The 22527-nt window shown below is 35.0% G+C and overlaps 1 protein-coding gene across 2 annotated transcripts in view; it reads left to right on the top strand.

Annotated features, from left to right (window-relative positions):
- The window catches only part of Dach1 (dachshund family transcription factor 1), a 375243-nt gene that overhangs the window by 312846 nt on the left and 39870 nt on the right, over positions 1–22527 (top strand). For both annotated transcript variants that reach the window (XM_085698263.2, XM_085698264.2), the window contains 2 exons: positions 12173–12324; positions 21241–21388. In XM_085698263.2, coding sequence (XP_085554389.2) covers positions 12173–12324; positions 21241–21388 — 300 coding nt within the window. The remainder of the gene's footprint in view (positions 1–12172; positions 12325–21240; positions 21389–22527) is intronic.

The following is a 22527-nucleotide window of genomic DNA, read 5'->3' as shown; positions in this document are numbered from 1 at the left end:
ATGAAATGGAGAATTGCTATCTGAATGCAAAGGAAGATACCTAAACAGAAAGAACTGCATCCTGCCTCGGTGCCTCAAACTGTGAGTCAACTGGGATTGGAAATGTAGGAACCACAGCCGTGTGCTTTGTGTGTATTGAGCACTGAACCAGGCAACTTTTGGCATACAATGAACTTCAGTTATAATTTCAGGAACCAGGCAGAAATCCAGGTACTATTAACAAAACCCAAGGCCATAGCAGATCAGAATCAGTAGAAGTAATATAAAGGTTTTATTTTTTAATGTTAAAGATTTCTTTTTTTTTTAAATTGAAAACACTTTTTTTCATACAATACATTCTTGTCACTTTTTACCCTACCTCAATTTTCAATGATTGATGGCAAGCTAAATTTTATGTATATTAAGACAAGTGAGGGAGAATGTAAAAATGGCATTCTAGATTTCTATATACAAAGTCCTAGCAATCTTCTGTTCCTTTTTATTCCTCCCCATTCCTACCTCTGTCCCTCATTCCTCATGATTTCCATAATATTTTCTCCCTTTTTTCTTTCCCTTCTATTTCATTTTGTCTCAATATATGTGTGTGTATGTCATTGTATATACAATGATACATAATAAATGAGTATATTACTGTATATTATATATATAGAATAACATAGAATAAATTAGTGGATATATTCTATATAATTGTATACAGAATAATATAAATTGTATATATTCTAATGAGCTAATGTCTTTCTACTAACCCTTGTATTTTAAGGGTTTGACATTATTCCAATATCTCCCTGGCAGGCACACTAATTTCAACATGTGTGTTGTGGGAGCCACAGTGACAGAAAACATTTCAAATCGTATAATTTTCTCACCAAAGTTATTTCATAATCACCAAATATCATGGCCTCAGTCATGCCATTGACTTGTATCCAACTCTTTTCTCTAACTTTATATTTTTAATTCCTTCAAACTCAACCTATTAAATGATCTGATATATTGCTCCTCATTGGAACATGTTTACTGCCTTGTAACATATTTTCAACTTGATACAAACTTTTTAGAATCCTGTGTTTTTATTTAGTCTGCATTTCAGGGTTAATTTCACTGTACATAAAGCCACGGATTACATTTATGAGTATATCCAAGTTGTGAAAATAATTGTGGTAGTGAAGGAAGTAGCACTTCCGTATGTGTTTTTCGATATTTTGAAGCTATTGTTATATGAAGCTCTATTTTTTTTCTAAGGGAAAATAACATCAGGGGGCAACATGAGTTCCTCGTGTTTATTACTGGAGAGCAGAAACAAAACCTGAAGTTTTGGTTTAAATGTTTAAATTTAAGAAAAGCTATGATATTTTAATGATTTTAATTTTTTGCATCATTGTAAAAATCATTCTGGAACTAGATTTTTATTTACATGATGCTTCTATCCGCATTTTGTGTTTTTGAATCACAGTGCAGTAAGATAAAGAATGTGAAAGGAAAGCTAATCTGGCATGTGAAATAATAGCAATATTACTTATTTATAATAAACTATCATGATGGTGTTTAGATGAAGAAATAACTTTTATTGTCAAACTGACTACCTGAAGAAAATTCTAAACTCTACATGAATTTTGACATATTTTGAATCAACAGATCTACTGTTCATAAGCATATCCCATTTAAAACTAGGAAGTACAGTTTTATACAACTGACAACAGGAGTATTCTTTCTCTGTGCTGTAGACAATGAATGGTTATAAACTGGAAGTTAATTTTTAAATAAAACTTATACTTAGTAGAAGCTCAAGAATTTGCATTATGTTTTTATGCTCTGAGAGTTGCAAAATAGCAGCTGTGCTGTTTGAGAATCCCCTTCTCACCCAAGGAAGAATGCTGACAATGACATAAACATACACTCTTAACTTTTATATTTCCCTAAATCCTAAAAATTAGTGCTCTCCTTTGCATTTTTATATGACAGTGTTATAAAGCAGTTAGTTTTAAAGGAAAAAAATCATAAAATCTCAATAGGTGAATGGAATGTAAAGGTTGCTTAATTTAACCTCCTATTAATTTACGGGAGATGGTTTCTATAATACTCTTGACAGGATGCTTATCAAGCTTTGAAAGGACATTCTGCCCCTGCCCGTCAACCATTATCCAAAGTAACCAGCAGGATTTTCAAATGGATGAACACAATCTTATATGTGTATGCATGATTGTCTCTTTTTGTACATGGTGATTATAAATATATGAACTTATCAAGAGAATTTGAGATATTTTGCAAAAAAATTGATTTAATATGCTAAATATGCATTTCTGGAAAAGAAACTGAAAGATCACATCTGTTTCGCACCAAGGCAGCTACAATACATGTACCTTATCGTGTTAGGCTATGGAAGTTAAGTTATAAACCTTGCTCACTTAAACATGATCACGATTTATATAATAGCCAGGATTTAATACATGAAGTAATTTGGGCAATAAAATCATGTATTTGTATTATTTATTTGTAAAATAAGTAATAAAATATAATACAAATCATGCCTTGAGGTGGTACAATGACCAGGAGAATTAAAGTTCAGAGATTTTTATACTAAAAATACTAAAATAAACATGTATCTGAATTTCTTTGACAATAATTGCCAAATCTTTGATCATTTGAAATAGGGCAGAAATGATAGAACAGAAATTGCTTGTTGTGAATGGGAACTGTTTCACAACAGGGAGGCTGGGGTGGCTTTGCCTGGTCTCATATTGTTCTGTATCCTTGTCTCAAGATAGTTTGCATTGGGAGGTAAAAATGAAGGAATATTTTTAACTACTTGTGGCTTTGTATTTGGTCATTATACATAGAAAATAAATAAGTAGACTTGCATAAATTAATTATTTTAAATCAAGATAATGATGTCTAGCTTAGAGCAGCATTCTAGGAGTCTACTGGGATCAGGACAGAGCAGTGACCAAAAACCTTGAGAAAGAACCCTTAGAGTTAGAATTGAGCAATTCTGGGGACAGTCCTGGGAGGAACGGACTCTGAAACTCTGAGAGTGATTTAAAAAGCCATGTACAGTTAGTTCCCATTGGGGAAAGAAGGCTAATACATAGCAAGGAACACAGAATAAGTACATTCAGGAGACAAAAATCAGAACAATCTCAGAAGACATATTGTGGAAATCATGCACCTGCCTTTCTGAAGTCTATCGCATCAACATTAACTTTTTCCTCATATCTCAAGTATGCACCAATCGAAAGGTGATACCTTTATGGCAAAAATCTTCCTCCCAAGAGAGATAAAGGATGTTAGGTACGGTTGGCACTTAGTAGAATTGTTTAATGACTTCATCTTCTTAAGCCACTTCCTGTTAGTGTTTCTGTAAAAAACTAACCTGTCATGGTTGAACTGCAATGACTCTACCATAAGAGGCTAAAGTATCACTACTAGGAAAAATAAACTTGCTTAAAGAAAGAAGGATCATGTGTAAGTGGAAGAAGTCAATGTCCAGGGAATCTTGTTTGTTTAGGATAAACACTGAGTGTAAGTATTAATTTAAGACTTAAATCTGAATTAAGAGTTTACATTTTCTTTCTGCTATTATCTAAATCCTTTGTGCATATATGTATACATATGTATGTATATATATTAATGTATGATATAAGCATGTGTGTAGCTAAAGCATTTTTTAAAAAATGTAGGTAATTTATATTTTGCTCCAGAGTCAGGAGCATGAACTGTGAAATAGAAATATTTGGGGTTCAAATCCAGGACCCCCAATGTCTTATGCTATCTTTATAGCTAAGTTATATTCACAAAGTAACTGATTTCTTTTAACCTCTATCTACTACTTATGTGTAGGATGAACATAACAAAAGGAACACCTCTTTCATGACTGTGGTGAGACTTAGGGAGTCCAGTGGTGCAATGTTGTTTTGGATATAGGAGGTGTCAATGTGGATTAGCGGTTTGAATATGATGATGTTCTTCATATCCATCTTTGAAATAAAATGAATTAGGAAAATGTATACTGAGTAGCATCTGTTATCTGCTAACAGTTTACTACTAGCAGAAATTTAACATAGTCATAAAATTTGAATAAGATAATAAATACTCTACACCTTTATGTTGTTTAACCTTCACAATAGTGATGTCAGTGTTAATATTGTTCCACTATATTTCCACCCAATTTTTCCTCTTCCTTCAAAAATATGAAGCAAATCACAAACACTATGAATTTGATCGTGAATCTTTCTTTTAATTATTTAACTAACTATGTATTTTGTGTATGCTTTTCAAAGATATGGACATACTTATTCAGGTCACAAATACATGATCAATATCAGTTCTAAAACGCCATCATGTATTTTATGAATTTTTCAAAAATTTGCATATAATGTATGTGTGAATCGATTTTCATGCTATACATATTCTTTTTGTTATTCAAAGCTTTTTTCCTTAAACTTCCTATCCACTGGCAACATACCTCTAATAAAAACTAAACAAGCATGTGTAAATTTGCACTTGAAAAATAATTGGAGCAATCCTTTAAGGGGAACATTTTATCAAAACAGTATAGAATTAATTGCAGGGATTTATTTTCATCTCCCACATCTTATAATCCTCTGATGATTTCTTTTTGTTTCTTTTTCTTTTCTTCCTTTTCTTTTCCAAGATAGGGTTTCTCTGTAGCTTTGGAACCTGTCATGGCACTCACTTCGCAGACCAGGCTGGCTTCGAACTCACAGAGATCCACCTGCCTCTGCCTGCCAAGTGCTGGAATTAAGGGCGTGTGCCAACACTGCCCTTAATCAAAGATCCATGGGGAAATTCAAGTTTAAATAATACTCCTCAGAGCGACTTTTTTTATTTCAGAGAACATTTTCTGACGGGTCCTGCTTTTTTCTTTTGGAACAGGATTCACTCTGTACTTGAAGATTCCTAAATGTGTTAGAAATAAGAGCGGGTGATGAGAAGGGAATGGAATGGCAAACCGTGAAACTCAGCAACACAGTCTAGAATTTTCCTTCATTTTTAAGGCCATATTCATTTTGAAAAAAAAAAAAAAAAAAAAAAAAACCTTGGACTCATATGACAGCCCCTCCTCTGTCCTCATCACACATTCTCAGAGCCCAGCACAGAAACTCACTTCTGGCAGATGTAAATCTCCGTGAATTGGTCAAGGTCAAGGCACAATAAAATAGACTTATCAAGGGATTGCAGTTTCCTGCTTTCCACTCTGCACAAAATGAGAGTGGCTCCAACCCCCAAAATGAAAGCGTGCGTCTTCTTTTGTTGCTGTGTTCTTTCTGGAATTATGAAGTATGATTTAGAAATTGCTTTGATCGTTAACCTAGGCTTGTCCAAGTGGTCCCACACCGCTAGAGCATGTTTATATGTACCTACCACAGCCCGTACAACCTGTTCGCAAAAGCAAACCACTTCCATTTAGAACAACATATGCTCCTTATATATTATGACAAGAAGAAGCTGTCTATAGTAACAGACTACTAGTTCGGTTTCCATGGGCAAGCACGGACTACAAAGTAGATTATTAAAGTACACAGAAGTAGAAAATTAGATCCAAGGTGATGTTTTACTGTGAGGTCTTCTCTGGACCGTATAAAAATGAGAAAGAAGTAACCTTGTTCTATTTCTGCACCCTGGTTTAAAAAAAAAAAAAGCCACGTAGCAGGCACATCACCTTTAATTAGGTTTCTGCTTTGGGGAAGCATTTTACCAGCCCCCTTTCATTTATTTTTAATGATGTTATCACTACCAGGCAAACAGTCCCTTAATAAAACAAAAACAGTTTCTATATAAAGCCTGGTGTCCATGTCCTGAGTCAGTCATCTCAAAACAAATGTTATGATTGTTTCCCTTGCGGTCTTAGAACCCTTAATGGCCCTACTGTGCAGATATACAAAACATTAGCCGAGGAAACAGAACCGGGTCCATTGTGCAGCCTTCAATAAGTGCTTGCCCATGTTTCCTTGCAGTATCAGCAGTCAGGTTAAGCCTATGGGGTCATGGAAAAGACAGAAAGGTCAATTAAATGGGAACTTTTCCGCAAAACCTCTGCTCGCTCTTTCATAAGCATTTCCAACTCACTACTTTATGAAGCAAGCAGGGGAGGAAGCAATGCCACATGCCTGGGAGGTCAATCAGTGTGTGTATGCTTAATGCTTCAAACTCCTCGTTGCAGAGACAAGCATGATTGCATGCACAAGTATCTACTTTCCAACCTAAGTTTTTGTGCCTGAATTTGTTCTCAAAGTCAAGCTTTAAAATACTGGTTAGTATACAGCTTGACTTTAATGCTTCTTTTGTATATAAATCACAGAGAGATACAGAATAGAGAGAAAGTCATTTTATTTCTTTTAAGAACAATGTTCAGAAATATGCTTTCCAGTTAAAATTCTATTAGAATATAATTTCTTCTGGTTATTAGAGACCCTGAGCTGTTACCCCTGGGTGGTCTCCTTAGATGACCTCTAACCCTCCGGCCACAGCGCCTTCAACAAAAGTTTACTGCTTAGCTTTTACCATGGAGATTTTTATTTCATTCTTCTATCCTGTCTCAATTCATGTCATCCCAAAATAATCTCTTCTTTTCCTAAGTAAATAGAGTGCCATTTGGATCAGTATTTTGTCAAACAACCTTATTGAGATTATACATTGATTTCTACATTTTTTTAAAAAAAATCTTCTTAGTGCTTTAGAACAAGACTGTGTCTGTGAAACTGTCCTTTAACAAACAGTGTAACCTTCCAACATAAGTTATTTTAATTTTACCATAACGGATGCAGTGTGATCACAAGACAAACGGAGACTTCTTGCTCCTTCACTGCGTATTCTTCGGGACTTGCTGCTCTTTTCTTCACTCACATATTTCATCAACAGAAATTAAAAAGAACTTGTCTGTATGTGCTGACTGAGACAATGTGACTATCCTCTCCTTGTGAGTGCCCCAGAAAGGTACATTTAAGAAACAAAGCAAAACAAATCTACCTAGGTGTGAAGACCCACCTGTGGGGATGGTAGTTTCACAGAATAAATGAGCCATAAATCTATTCTTAGTTACACGGGAGAAAACTGCATGCTTGATGTAGGTTTTAACATGCCTCTGCCACCTCTCTAAGCACATTATACATTATCTCATTTTTACATTTAATTTCCATGTATGTGTATATATGTGTGCTCGTATGTTCAGGTGCAAATCTGTGCTTATATATGTTGAGGCCACAAGTTAAACTTGGATGTAATTCCTCAGCTACTGTCTAACTTAATTTTGAGTCAGGGTCTTTAAATGTCCTGACTTACAACTCAATATGTAGACTGGGCTACCAGTCCCTGGGTCCTAAAGTCCTCTCATCTCTGGTTCCTCAGCACTAGGATTGGAAGCAGTTTCTAACATATCCAAATTTTAGTTAGGTTCTGAGGCTCAGACACGGTTCTTGTACTTACAAATGATGTACTTTACCACTCATGCCCCTCACTGAGACAACCTTATTAATTTATTTTTTCCATAATTTGAACTCCCAAATTCTAATCCTGATTGCAGCATATTCAAAAGTTTTCTGGTGTTTTTGTACTGTCCTCAGTCTATGCCAATGAAAACTGTCAACATAATGCGTCATTATCAAGGGCTTATTACATTGGCAGAAGATAGGTACCACAGCAAATGATGAAAAGATGGAGCTTTTCAATGCACATTAAAGAAAAATAACTATCAAAGGAAATTTATGGATTTTATTTCTCATATGTATACTGCTTTTTGTATTCTATAAAGCATTTTCCATATATAATCTAATTGGATTAAAGTATAATCCTTTGAGTTTAGTTAATCCTTATTACGAATTAGCGAAATGTTTTTCAAATGATATAAGGTAGTTTTATCACTCCAGCCTTTAATAGAATAGGTATCACCAGGATCAGAATTCACTAAGTTTAGCAATGTTTTTCTCTTTATTTAAATTTAGCTATATAATATATATAATTGAGATATCCTTTATTTAGAAAATCTGTTGTGTAGGACTGGAGTGATGATGTGGTAGTTAAGAGAACACAGCTTTTATGGAGACCCTGGTTCAACTCCTTCTGTTCCCAGCACAGCACTAACATTGGACAGCAGACAACCTGTCCTAACGCCAGCACTTGAGGAATCTAACAAACTCTTCTCATCTATCCTGTTTAGATTGCACGTCTGGGTATAATTTTTAATTCTTTATCTGAGCACTAATGTTAATTTTTAGGTTATTCATGCTCCTGTTTTAGGTCAGTAATACTTCTGTTGAATACTTTGGCTTCTGATAGAAATTTACTAAAACAACCAAGAAAAGTTTATATTTGTATAAAAAATTATTTACTTCTAAACGGGAAGTCCTATATTCCGTAGAATATTTTTCAGCCCTTTCCCCCCACCTACTTTGCCATTTTAGTGATAGTTTTCTTTCAAACATCCTTTCTTTAGCTTGGAAAGAGCAATTTAGTAGTAATAGTAAAAGACATTACAGAGCAACGTGCGCTCGCGCGCGTGCACACACACACACACACACACACACACACACACACACACACACACATGAGAGAATGTGTAATTCAAACCCAAAGGGAACAGTTATGAAAATAACAACCGTGTTAGATTTTATTAGCAGGAAAGAAAACATTTTGAAAGTAGGGGACCATTATTTTTTTTAAAACAACATTGTTCCTTAGGATATCCTGCTAAATTGTTCTGTGTGATAAGATTGAAGAGGAAAGAGACTTGTCTTTCAGAGACATCAATCTTCCTGATGGTCGCTTAGTAAAAAGCGACTTAATGGGCTAGTAGAATCCTGAGTTCAGGTGATAAGGGACACTGAAACACGATGTCCTCACCCGTTGTTATGCAACTGAAGTGTTTTGTCTTCTCCATTTGTACTTTAAATTTCTATTATCTTGATTAAATAATGGTGAAATTGTCAGCATATTTATTGTGTAATTATTCAGATTTCAATCAGTAATTTTTCTGGGCATTAAGATGAAATTACTTATTAAACTGTAGCATGTGCCATTCCATTTTCCTTCAGGAATTACTACAGTTCCTTGTAACTAAATTAAAGTAGAATAATGCTTAAAAGTTAATAACTTCTTTTTAGAATTTAAATATAACAACTTAATAGGTAACTAGCGTGCTGGTTTCGTCTGGCATGTGTTGCGTACCTAACTGCTGTGACTGCACTGTGTTAGTACCTGCCTCTGGTCACATCACCTCCCTTTTCTACAGTCTCTCCCTCCCTCTCTCTCTCTCTCTCTCTCTCTCTCTCTCACACACACACACACACACACACACATTCTCTCTGTGAGTGTGTACAAATATGGCCATGTATTTGATGATCACCTTTCAAGTCACTGTGGGAATAAAATGGAGTTCCTTGCACAACTCTACTAATTTCCGTTCACGGATAATCAGATGCTAAAACCTGATGTCATATGGCACAATACAAAAATCCCCAAATCTGACCAGATATTTGTCTTCTGAAGATAGTTTCTGAGACCCTTTGAAGGTATATAAAGTGGAAATCAGATCTGTGAGTGTGTGCTGCTTCTTCCTTTACACTTTGAAGTCAATGGAGATGTTTGTGATGCCCAGACTCCAACACTGTCTGGTCTCAAAATTTTGCCTTAATATTCCAAGAATATTTCAGATATCAAGGTCACTTTATTTAAAAAGTGAATATGATTAAGGCTTAGTTTTACAATGCATGCAGGAGGAAATAAAGTAGGCTTTTATGCTGTTGATTGCTGAGAAGTAACAGTGTCTACTCAGATAAGAGCATACTGAGGTCCAAATAAATAATTTTCATTTATTTGATCTTTTAGCTTTCTATTTCTTAATTAAAGGGGAGGTTGTAGTTAACATTTCTTTCAATTTCCATTTCTTTTCATTTTAAGTTGTTGTGACCCAACTTTATAGCAAATGATAGTCTGTTCTCATACATGATATTAGATGCAATGAGAAAGAGAATATGTATGCACACACATGCTTGCACATACACACAGAAGAGTGTTAATCATTCACTGGATGAGCAGTGGCTAATGAAATAACAATAGGAGGTAAAGTGCTTTACCAGCTATAAGAATTAGTTATTTATCACCTGGAATCGGTCACTCTGGTCTACATCAGCTTTATAATGCTTTTACCCTGGTACATTTTTTCCACCCCTATTATCATGTCCATTATTTCAACAATTAACAGTGCATGAATGTAGGCATGATAGTGATTTAATGATTTGTTTCTCACCTGCCAAGCATAGTCAACCATCAATGCACTGAAGTTAAAACAAATAATTATTTAGTGATAAAAGATATGCTCAAATGTGTTCATAAATACATTTGGCTTTCATTTTTTGCAGAGTCTTTCAAAATTACGAAGTCACAGATGCTAAGGTGAATGCACGCTCAGATGGTCATTAGGTTCTATCCCTTTATTCAAAAGACAAGCAATTATTATCTCCATGATCTATTAAGGTGTATTTTCTTTACCATGTGACAGCTAAGGTGAAACAGATCAAAAAATATTGCTCTCCATTCTTAAACAATGACACATGCACATAGATGTTTAGCAAGTGCCTTTCCAGAGCTCTTATGAGAAAACAGTAGCAGCCTTGGTCTAGAGAAGTAATTTATGACAGCTTGGTAAATGGTGTCCAAAATTACCCTGCTCATATTAGCCCTGCTGCAGCCCTACCTGAGCCCCGAAGCGTTTCTCCACCCCACGTAAAAGCTGTGATAAAATACAGCATTATGAGTCCCTGCTTAGTTGCTTCCTGTTTCTTCTTCTAGTACATGCTGCTTGAACTCATCCGTCAGCGATTTCACAGAGGCAGTGGAAGGAGAAATTACGGCAGAGTGTGACAGGAGGAAAGTGAATAGGACATCTTTTGTCTCTTACCTCTCTCCCCACCTTTTCATCCTGTTTACTTCATTGACTAAAAATGGGGAAGGTGAGGGATACGGTTTAGAAGGTTCTGACAATAGGCGTGGCGCCTTCCATACTGTTTTCACACTAGACAGGCAGGATTGGAAAATGTGTTGTGTTTAAGTGTGGTATTGTAAAATAAAGGAATGACTGAGAACAGTGGAATCAAATTATGAGCAAAAGTTAAGTATGCTCAAAATTTTAGCCACTTGTAGAATTGAGAGATACTGTAAGAAGGAATCAAAAACTTTGTGCTGATGAATTTTCCTGGGGTGAGATATGAAAAATATTTATAAAATAGAGAGTACTAGCCTGAGTAACATTTTATTTATGAAGAAGCCACAACTTGCTTCCATTTCATTGAAAAGTAGGCAAATGTTTAAATATTAAGGAGTTAAATAAAAACTTTTTACAATGAAAGAGTGCTTGTGTTCAGATATTAAGTGGCTTAACTGTTGAAGACTGGAATCAAAGAAATAAATAATAACTTACCTGAAAGGGGTAATATGATTTCCATAAGGCTGTGATGGAAGTTACATTTTTAATGTTTTTTCTTCAGTTCCCTTTTTATGTGTGAAAGCTTTAGGTGTTTAAGTGTTTAAAATTAGGTTTTTAGCTAATGAGAGTGATTATTTTAATTGTAACTTAGAAACAATATTCTCGGATTCTATTCTTCCCCTTTAGATGTTACAAAAGGAAAAGAAAAAGAAAAAAAATGAAAGACAAGAAAAAAGAGGTTTCACTTGTAGATTCTTTGTTAAGCTTATTAAGACTACATTTGAATGAACCATCAATATAAAGGAAGGGTTAATTGAGAAAGAAACATCCTGATATACAAAACATTTCTCTTATAGAAAGCTTTAGAAATACTCTATTGTCAATCCAAACAGAACAAACTAAAATGAGATAATTGGGAAGGTGCCCATAAAGTCAGCCTGAATATATTATCACAACTATATATGAGATAATATTTGTTTTAAAAAGATTCTATGGCACTGTAAACTCAGTCTCATTAGAGACTGCATTTAAAAGGCTTATAAAGTTACTCATTAATGTTATCTTGTTGTATCTCCACAGCTTTTTCATTAAAGAAAATTCAGCAGAAAGCATTTTCTCCTGATAGCAGGAACCAATTTGCAATAAATGTTCTGGAAACCACTAGGGAAGCCATTACTGAGGTCTAATAAAAACAGACAAGCGTAACTTGTTCTATATTTTTGTTTCAATCACATACAGATGAGACCCCGCTTTCTACACCAACCGCAAGAGACAGCATCGACAAACTTTCTCTAACTGGGCATGGGCAACCACTGCCTCCAGGCTTCCCGTCTCCCTTCTTATTTCCCGATGGCCTGTCTTCCATAGAGACCCTTCTCACTAACATACAGGTATGGCTCTTCTCACTCTGCAAGAAAGGACAACGAGACACACAAAGGTGTACTGCTTTTCTAAAGGAAACACATTTTAAATAATTATCTCGTGATATTGGCTGATCCATAGTATTAGACATTTCTCCAGAAAAAAATACGTTTTAACTTTTGTACACTAACCAGATTGTTGTAGAAATGCTCAACAAATAGTTTGTATTTCACCATATTAAAAATAAACAAAACTGGTGTAAGCATTTATGAAAAACATTCCCCCCCTAAATGTTCTCTTTATTACCAAATAATGGGACCAATTTAAGTGTGTAAATTTGTCTGGTTTATCAAATGACAGCATGCAAGTTCTAATAAATATTTAGATATTTTTAAACTGCTGGCCTTCCAGTGAGGAAATGAGATGTTTAGTCATTTTAAATATTTCTAATAAAGAAGAATCCAAAAGAATTTCTTTTTTCATAAATGAGTTTCTTTCAGCAAGTAGGGACTCTTCAAAGAATAGACTTCAAAAAGCCATAGAAAAGTTTCCGCAGATTTCCTATGTGTCCCTCAGGATGTATATCTTACGTACAGTGCATTATGAATCAAAAATACTTGGAGTTAACAATAACACAGCGCAGGGAGCCAAGATAATAAAAGTGTTTGGGATAGAAGAAAGCATAGTTGTCCTGCCATGCATGGAGGGATCATGTGGGCCCCAGATGGAACTTTTCCTTCTACTTCTCAGGAGGAGCCAGAAGGAGACACAAGATACAGAGGCTGTTAGCCCAGCACTCCATTCTCACTTATATTTTCCAAACACATTTCCTACCATATTAAACTTTGACCTAGCTGAAATGTAATTAATTTTATTTACCTCTCCAAGGATATAACAGGAGGTCTTGAATGTAACATATCTTCTCATCTATTAATACAGCTTTTTAAATACAAATGTAATTAGAATTGCCAGAACTGTGTTCAACCTTAAGGTTTTGTATTTTACTGACTGAAATAAGTCCCCAGTCCAGTCTCATTTCAGTCATGACCAGAATACTGCCAAAAGTAAACACAGGAGTTTCCCCCCCAAATTTTACCTATATTGCAAGGTACAGATCATAGCGAATTTTACTCATGTTGCAGAAAATGCTTTTGAAAAGCAGGGGACTAGGACAACTGGCCTGGGATCAGAGATTAAGAGTTTATCAAAGGATCTTATCCATTCCCACCAAGTCTTAGGGACCATTGTGGGAAAGGAGCTTAGAGGTGGTAAGCACCATAGATAGCTGATGACTGCCAGGAAATAGTATTTTCAAAACAAGATATGGAGGCTACACGTATGAACTCACAGCAGACTAGACAACTTGCTCACAATCTATTCAAGCTCAAGGCAAACAAAAATCTCAGCATAGAAAGGGAAGCGGATGCAGAGTCTCCTCCTTCCTGGAGAACTGTGTCCATTAGAAGCTCCAGGAGTAAACGGTACGACCCTGCTAAGTCGATGATGACCCAGTTAAGAACACACATCCAAGAGTATATAAACAGCATGGATCATGATTGATAAGGAGAGAGATGGGGACAGATAGACAGAAAGAGAGAGACGCAAAGACACGAAGCAAAACAAAAGGACAGGGAAACAGTGAGAAGCAGAGACAGTACGGAAAGACAAGGTTGGGTGTGTATATAAACGGGTAGGTCTGGGAAGAGTGAGGAAAGGAGGTGGATATGATTAAAATACATCCAAATCCTCAATGAACTAATAGCATAAGAATTAGAAAGGTTCATATTATTCCACGTAAAACTTCATATGAAATTGTCTTAGAAATTTGTAGTCAGACTAATGATATTTTGACTTGAATTTCCACATAAAAATATTCTAGAATTTTTTTTAATTTTTATTTTTTACTCAAAATCAGCTCACTCAGCAGAGGAATGGTTGCACACTGGCCTGAGAACTGGGCTGACATTAATAGTTCTATGTCAAATACTGACAGTTTGGGAGTATTACATCATCCCTCTCCGCTTGGAGTATTTAGACTAGGCATGCTATCCCCGTCATTTCAAACTAAGTATTTCTTTTAGAAATAAAAAATAAAAGAAAATGTCCACATTTTTGACAAGTTTTCTGTTTATTTAACCTACTCTAGATCTGGTCTCCTTCCCAAATATGTACACCAAGGATGTATCTTAGAAGAGTTAACAGTACATTGATAAACAAAACAAATTAAATTATTGATTTTAAGGTTTTATTGATTGGAATCTGGTTCGAATAAAGTTAGACCATCAATAAAAAATTCACCATTAAGAATTATACTTGTTTACACAATTTTATACATATGCATACATGTGTAGACATAAGTGTCATATAACTATTACATATTTCCTTTTATACATATGTATACATAAAATAAGACTAAGATTAAGAAAATAACTGAGTCCCTTAGAGATATATGCACACAAATACATATTGATGATCATATATATACTGAATTTTTCGTGATTTCACAATAGTTTGTAAAATACCATAGATGTTAAATCTTATTATTTCCACATTTATTGAGTTATGGTTATATCTAAGAAATCCTATAAACTGCTTAAACAGTCATGACCCTGGCTTATTAGGCATAGAATATGAATGTGTTTGCTGTCTAAATTTTAATTTAGGTAATTACAATCTGCCTACATCAATTTCACCTGCAATTTCAAGTATGTATAATTGGGTTCTCTGCTTTCTCTGCCCAAACTGTAGCATACTCATGTAGTCAGTTTAAAGCTCTATGGTTACTTAGAAAATAATTTGTTACTATTAAAATTCATTTCCCCCAATCCAAGATATTATTTAATACATTATTGTTTTAAAAACAAATGATTTTATAATATAGTATTTTATAATATAGTATTAGTTATAATTTTTAATAACTAGATTTGTGGTGACTACTATATATGTTTCCTACACAAAATCATTTTAAAAAATTATTTTCATAATTGCTATCATACAACTTATGGAAAATGTTATATTTACATCCAAAAAATTAAACACTAGTTTAAAAATATTTTTATTAATATTTTGAGGATGTCAAACCTAGAAGAATTATGGAGTTTCCTTCATGTCACTTGACTAGTTTAAATTGATTTAAATTAAATTAAATTGATTAAAATTAAATTGATAATGAAAACATCCGGAATAAATAACAGTAATTAATTTTCAGGGGCAATAAAATTTCATTCCTTTTTTGGTTGTTGTTCCTAGAACTTGTGTTTTTGCATGGCATTTTGTTGCATTCTGTATGGAAATATTTCGCCATAACCTCCACCTTCACTGATGTCCTTGGATAGGTCACTGGGCAGTTTAATGTGAGGAAATGTTTTAGGGACAAATATTTGGAAGTGACACCTTCAGATATTGTCTGCCAATAGATTACATTCAAAATAGGGTTCTACTCACTAGTTGTAACCAGTACTTACATCCTAAATCACAAAAACAATAGCTTTCAGAACTGACAGCATTACACTTGTTTGTGTTTGTTTACACTAGAGCCTGTATATACAGCGAGAGAGCAAATTCACTGTAAAATAAATAGAACTGAGTCTCGTGAGGCAACTCAGTGGGTAAGGACATTCGTGGCTTACAAATAGTAGAGTAAGAGTAAGTTAATATGTCATAGTTGCAAGAAAAAAGAATGAACATGGTAAATTTACAGACAGATCTCTGGCTTCAAGGATATTCTGGTCTACATAGTGAGTTCCAGGACAGCCAAGGCTGCTCAGGGAAACCGGATGCCTGCCTGAAACTGACAACAAACAGTGGAGGACAGTGGATGAGGTGGGTTGGGGTTGCTAGGAAGAGTCCAGGGAGGAGAAGATTTGGTGAGAACATATGTAAAAGTAACAGAAATTTTAAAAAGAAGCTACACAAACAAGTACACAAAGCATATGGATGGTCTGACTCAGTGATTATAAAATAAAAACAGAAAATGTTAATTATGCATGAAACTATCCTTAGAGATACTTACAATAAAGTATATGTGATAGAAGGTGGGTTCATTGTGATTTGTGTGCCAAGTGAAGTGGCGTTGGTTCAGCTGTAGGAAGTCAACTTATCTAGAATATTCAGGGCCTTATGTTCAATATTTCAGTCTTGCTAAAAGTATCGCAACTAAATCAGAAGTTTACAAAAGTAGGAAAATCTAAAAGAGAGAGTAAAGAATACAAAAAGACAGTACCTTGTTGAGCATGGTGTAATAAGTCAATACAAATCAACTACGGCATTTGAGAGGTAGCTTCCATTTGTTTGAGAGGAAATACAAAGAGACAATCTGCCTCAGTATTGAGATTAAAACCTCCCCTAGTCCATCCTCAAACCTGAATCACAATGTCCTGGCAAATGTCTTACTCTACTTTTCAGACACTGTAAAAGAAATGAGCTTCTTGCTGATATTCATTACTGGTATAAAATTTAAAATTATCTAGAAAATCACATTGAATTCAAAACACACATAGATTATAATTGCATATATTGTTATTATATCACACGCTTGGTTCTTGATTGCTATTATATAATGAGACTTGGATGTTTTCTTTTTGTTCCTATGAAAGTTCGAAAAAAAAAAACCTAACAAAAAACTAAGGAGCAAAATACTAATCTATACCTAGGATTCTAAACTCAGCTAACTGTGATGATTAAAACATACCATGGACTATGTCCCTTATTTGGTGAATATTATTTCCAGGAGCAATCAGAGCATGACTTTATAGTAAATAAATTTACTGTGCTAATTGCTATGGTTCTATACATTTTAAAAATATTTATATTTATTTTGTACATGTGGCACTGGTTAAAGTAGGGGGTTGTCATGGTGCGTATGTGGAGGTCAGTAGAGACCTTACATACAATTGGTTCTCTCCTTCCACACTGTGGTGAGTCCCAGAAACTGATCTCAATTCATTAGGCTTGATTGACAGTGCCTACACCCACTATGCCACCATCTCATCATGCCCAGTTCTATACAATGAATCTTCTTAAGCTCTGTGTTTGCTGGCTTTGCATATAAGTCTATTGAAGCAGATACAGTAACATAGTGGCTTCCAAGTACTGAGGGACTCACTATTAGCACACATGACTTACAAGGTAGGCTTAGACACAGAGAAGATGTTTCATAGGAAGCATGTCATTCATCAGCTTTAGGAAACTGTGTAACCATAGAAAGTACAGTTTTAAAAACATTTTCAAAGCTCAGCACTTGATACTGGCTTTTTTTTTTCTTCCTGTCTGTGAAATCTGGGTTTCAAGGGATACAGTTTATTCTTATTCTGCAAAGAGGAAATATTAAAAGGAATTTTATTTATTTATTTTTTAAATTATGGTACTGCAGTTCTGTCTGGACTAAAATCTTGGGGAAGCCTCTGGCACCTGAGCCTTCTGGACCTTTCTTTTAAGTTTCAATGTTTTGTAACACTGCTAGGCTAGTAGACTCAAACAGAGGCACCTGGCTCTTCAACCTTATGTGGAGGCTTATGCTCTGAAAAAAAAAATTCAGCTGATAAGAATTTGTGTGTGATTAGAAACATCATGCTTCATTGAAAACAAATCTGAGCATGAACACACTAACCATTGTCTTTTTTTTTTTTTTTTTTTGGCATGGCTGTGCTCAGAATAAACATCAACTGTATTTCTTTAGAGTGATTACCCAACATCAGTATTGTGAGATCTGAAAACCCCTTAGAGGGGGGAAAAATGATTGAAACTTTAGCCTCTTAAATATAATCCAACTGTTGTCAGGGCGCTGTGCAGATAAGGTCCTTCTGAGCACTACCACATAATTACTGTGATCTTTTGCACACGACATACATGGAAAATTAACAGACATTACACAAATCTGGGAGTATTGTGACTGATAGCTAAAAGATGTCTTCATGATTTATAGATGCTGTGGACAGTTCTTGTTGTTGCTTTTACCCAGCCTCTGGCTGCGCTACATTTAAATGAATATTCTGTATCCATTTTATTTATTGTTGCGTGTCACTGGCAAAAACATACTTTTGCATTTGTATCTTTTGTTCTAGTGTAGATCTTTGTCCACACTGGTATCTTAGTGATGTGCATTGATTTAAGTCTAAATTTCAAGTTTAATTCTTTATAGCTGATACATAGTCTCTAGAGGCATAGAATGCTAAAAGTTAATGCTTTTCAGACATAATCAGCAGTAATATGCAATTCAACACCATTAACTACATTACCAATAACTGCAACAAAAGGAGAGAGTAAATGTCAATTCTTCCAGCAACTTCATCATTTGCAAACTGTTATTAACAATAAGATGACACAGTTTAGAGTCAGATCTTAACATCATTCAACATGTCTGTTCATAATGATTGTTCCATATTTAAGAACACCAAAATATTATGTTTTGTCACCCAAGGACAATAATAGTTTAATAGTAATTTATTTTAAACAGCTACTGATAATACAACCAATCAACACATTAAGTGGTGCCAACATTGGCATCTTGCTAAATAATCTCTAGGCAGTGCACAGACAGTACATCTTTCAAAGAGAAGTCAACAAGAGCAATCAGAGCAGAAAATTAGAATTTGGTATCTCAGAATTAAAATACAGCTAAACTAAAGTTTTAATTGGGGTGATCTGAAAGGGCACTTGATGTAATGATCTCTTTCATTTGTTACTAATTGTTTGTTTCTGATGCAGAAGAAACATATACAGGAATGTTGCTGAATTTGGTTAAGATGGCAGTTTCCTTAGAAGCTGTGTTTTATTACTAAACAACAAAAGAGTGGGGACGGGAGAGCCGCTGCCCAGAAACCCTTTTCTTGCTTGTTTTCTGTCACAAGAATTGTGCCAGGAAATTCTGGATTAGATAAAACACACAGAAAATAATTTAGATATAAATGAAAAGATAATTAAAATAGCCTATGACAGTGTTGAAAGTTATGCTGTCCTGCTGGATGCAGACTACCTCTCTTCTATTGGGCTTCACGTCAATCTGGAGTTGGAATTTCTTTCTTTCTTTCTTCCTTCCTTCCTTCCTTCCTTCCTTCCTTCCTTTCTTCCTTTCTTTCTTTCTTTTCTTTATTAAAAATTACCACCTCCTCCCCACCTCCCTTTTCCCTCCCCCTCCCCACCTCCCCCTCCCTCTCTAGTCTGAAGAGCAGTCAGGGTTCCCTGCCCCGTAGGAAGTCCAAGGTCCTCCCCTTTCCATCCAGATCTATAAAGATGAGCATCCCAACAAACCAGGCTCCCACAAAAGTCAGTCCATGCACTAGAATAAAAACCCAGTGCCATTGTCCTTGGCTTCTCAGTCAGCCCTCATTGCCAGCCACATTCAGAGAGTCCAGTTTGATCACATGCTCCATCACTCCCAGTCCAGCTGGCCTTGGTGAGCTCCCATTAGATCAGTCCCATCGTCTCAGTGGGTGGACGCAACCCTCATGATCCTGACTTCCTTGCTCATATTCTCCCTCCTTCTGCTCCTCATTTGACCTAGGGAGCTAAGTCCAGTGCTCCAATGTGGGTCACTGTCTCTATCTCCATCCATCGCCAGATGAAGGTTCTATGGTGCTACACAAGATATTCAACAGTGTGGCTATGGGGAATTTCTGAGTCGAAGTATCCTCATTGACTTTTTAAAAGGGTCGCCTTTCTGAGAACCTCTAGCACTGGCATTAAATTCCACTCCTCATCAAATTCCAATGGCAAATTTCAGATTGACACATTCACAGACTATGACAAAACACTTTACATTTTGAATACAACATTTTGTATTGCTGAACTTATGGTGATAGAATTTTTAACTTGAATTTAACGTGACATCTTTGGTTCTGAGCATCTTCTCTGGCAAAGCCCATGTGATTTTTTTTTTTGTAAGCATACTATGTACTCACGTTTTATTTTCAAAATCTGAAGAAACTGCAAAACTTTATGTAATTATACATGAAGAGAAGTACATATCAATAAAATCAGTTGTAAGGATAAGTAAGTTATGTTTTTCTCCTAAAGATTTGAGTAATATGCCTGTGAAATGAATTTGTAAATGTTATTTCCAGATTATTACAATACTTTGCAGGACATCGTAAAAATAATTGATTGCTAATATGTTGTTCTAGATGCTTTAAATATGTTATGTATCTCAGGTATATATAAGAGTGATAATTTTAATTTCTCAATATTTATATATTTTAAAATTAAAGGCATGGTTTGGTTACAGAATGCTTAATAATAACAAATATTCCTGCTTTTCTCAAAAAAATACATTACAGTGGAAGATGCATGATATAAGGCAGTTAATGCATCGATATCTAATCATATTACATAACAATGAATGCAATGACAATGGTTAAGAAGATCTAACAGTATCATCTACATGTAGGGCTATTTCTGATTAGATGGCAAGCGGAATCACCTCACGAATGGTTACTTTGTGCCATATGAAGTCAAATGAGGCTGTGAGCCATGTAACTAAGCAGACTGAAAGAGCACACTTCCTTCAGCAGACATAGATAGCTGAATTGGAAACACACATAAAACAGCTGTAGAAAGTGCAACCTTGCAAGGGAATGGGTGGATGCGCTTGGGGACAGTGGCAGCTTACCAGGATCACATCGACCATGCTAGATGGTTCTTTGTAGAACTGCCCATTTCCTTTGTCCATTCGTATTTCATAGGATGCTTTAGTGTGACTTTCACTGAAATTTATCTAGCTAGTCTAATTTGAAGCAATAGAACCTAGATGCCGTAAGTATTTGTCTTTCTAAAATAGTTTTATAAGATGTAGAAGTTTTGTGTTTTAGTTGTAGGATTTGTGACTCCTGGATGGTTTCACAGGAGTTAAAGAATTTGACAATTCTCTTCTCATCGAAAATACATTTCAGTAATGAACAAAATGTGTTTTGTGCCGCAGTATCCTCATGCTGAATGCCTTCTTTGTACAGGGCCTCTTGAAAGTTGCCATAGATAATGCCAGAGCTCAAGAGAAACAGGTCCAACTGGAAAAAACAGAGCTGAAGATGGATTTCTTAAGGGAAAGAGAGCTAAGAGAGACACTGGAGAAGCAGTTGGCCATGGAACAAAAAAACAGAGGTATCTCTGAAAATCCACAGAGGTCTAACATTTAAGTGAATTAGTCAGCAAAATAATATTGTTCTGTTGGTGATATACTTTCATTTTTGCTACTTTGAGTGTAACGGAACTTAGAACAGACTTGAATCATGAGTTTATTGTATTTCTGAATGTTTAACAAGCACATTCTCTTCTGTTTTCTACCTCAGGGAAACAGACATATCTATTATGTCATTGATTATATGATTTTCATTGCTTATAAAGTTTAATGAATTAATATACTTTAAGATGAGAATGAACTCTGATAAGATGAGAACCATGATGAAGAATATTGCTCTCACTCACAATTGTCCTTTGAAAACCTCAAAAGTTAAAGTTATAAAGCTAAACTAGAAAAGACTGATTATTCAAGCAAAGCAGGTTTGGTAAGATATTTATCAACTGAAATGAAAGCTTGATGAATATCTGAGCAAATAACCGGAGTTAAGTGTTTGTATAATTTTCCTTCTGAATGCTTCATGTTCATTCAACAAGGTCAAGTCCATAAAGTACTTACCAAGATAAATTCTTATTGGATAAAAATAATAGTATTATTGATCTCCAAATTGCTTCTTTTAAAATATTATACTGGTCATCAATAGATAATTTTGAAGGTCAATATATTTGTATATTTATTTTATGCATGAATTTTAAGACTACAACCAATCCCTCCTTTGCTTTAGCCACATGATTTCACAAGAACTGTAAAATGGGGGAATTTAATTTCTTAATTTTATAAGTATTCCATAGAAGTTCTTCAACTGCTTTCATGTTTGATGTGTTCATTTAAAGATTATTGTGTCTGTTTTAGGATTATCCAGGTTGCTTCAGTAGATATTATGAATCAGTACCTAGTGTGTTTCTGGATTCAGCTTTGTTTGAGGCACTGTCACACAGCATATACGTTTTAAACAATATGAATTTGCATAAATTTAAGAATTAAAATAATTCAAGCATGGTAAACATTGGTGACAGATGAGTTCAAAATGAATGAGGAAGTTTGAGAAGCAAGTTGAATCTGTGGAAGCACCTTTTATGAAATAGCCATGCTTCTATTTTGTTTTAGTCTGAAGAAGACACATAAAGACTAAAAGATATATCTTGGGATTTCTAGAATAATC

Source organism: Myodes glareolus, chromosome 12 (assembly GCF_982192425.1).
Source record: "Myodes glareolus chromosome 12, mMyoGla1.1, whole genome shotgun sequence".
In the NCBI taxonomy this organism is placed as follows: Eukaryota; Metazoa; Chordata; class Mammalia; order Rodentia; family Cricetidae; genus Myodes; species Myodes glareolus.
The sequence above is the reverse complement of the archived record's forward strand: the minus strand, read 5'-3'. Positions and strand labels throughout refer to the sequence as shown.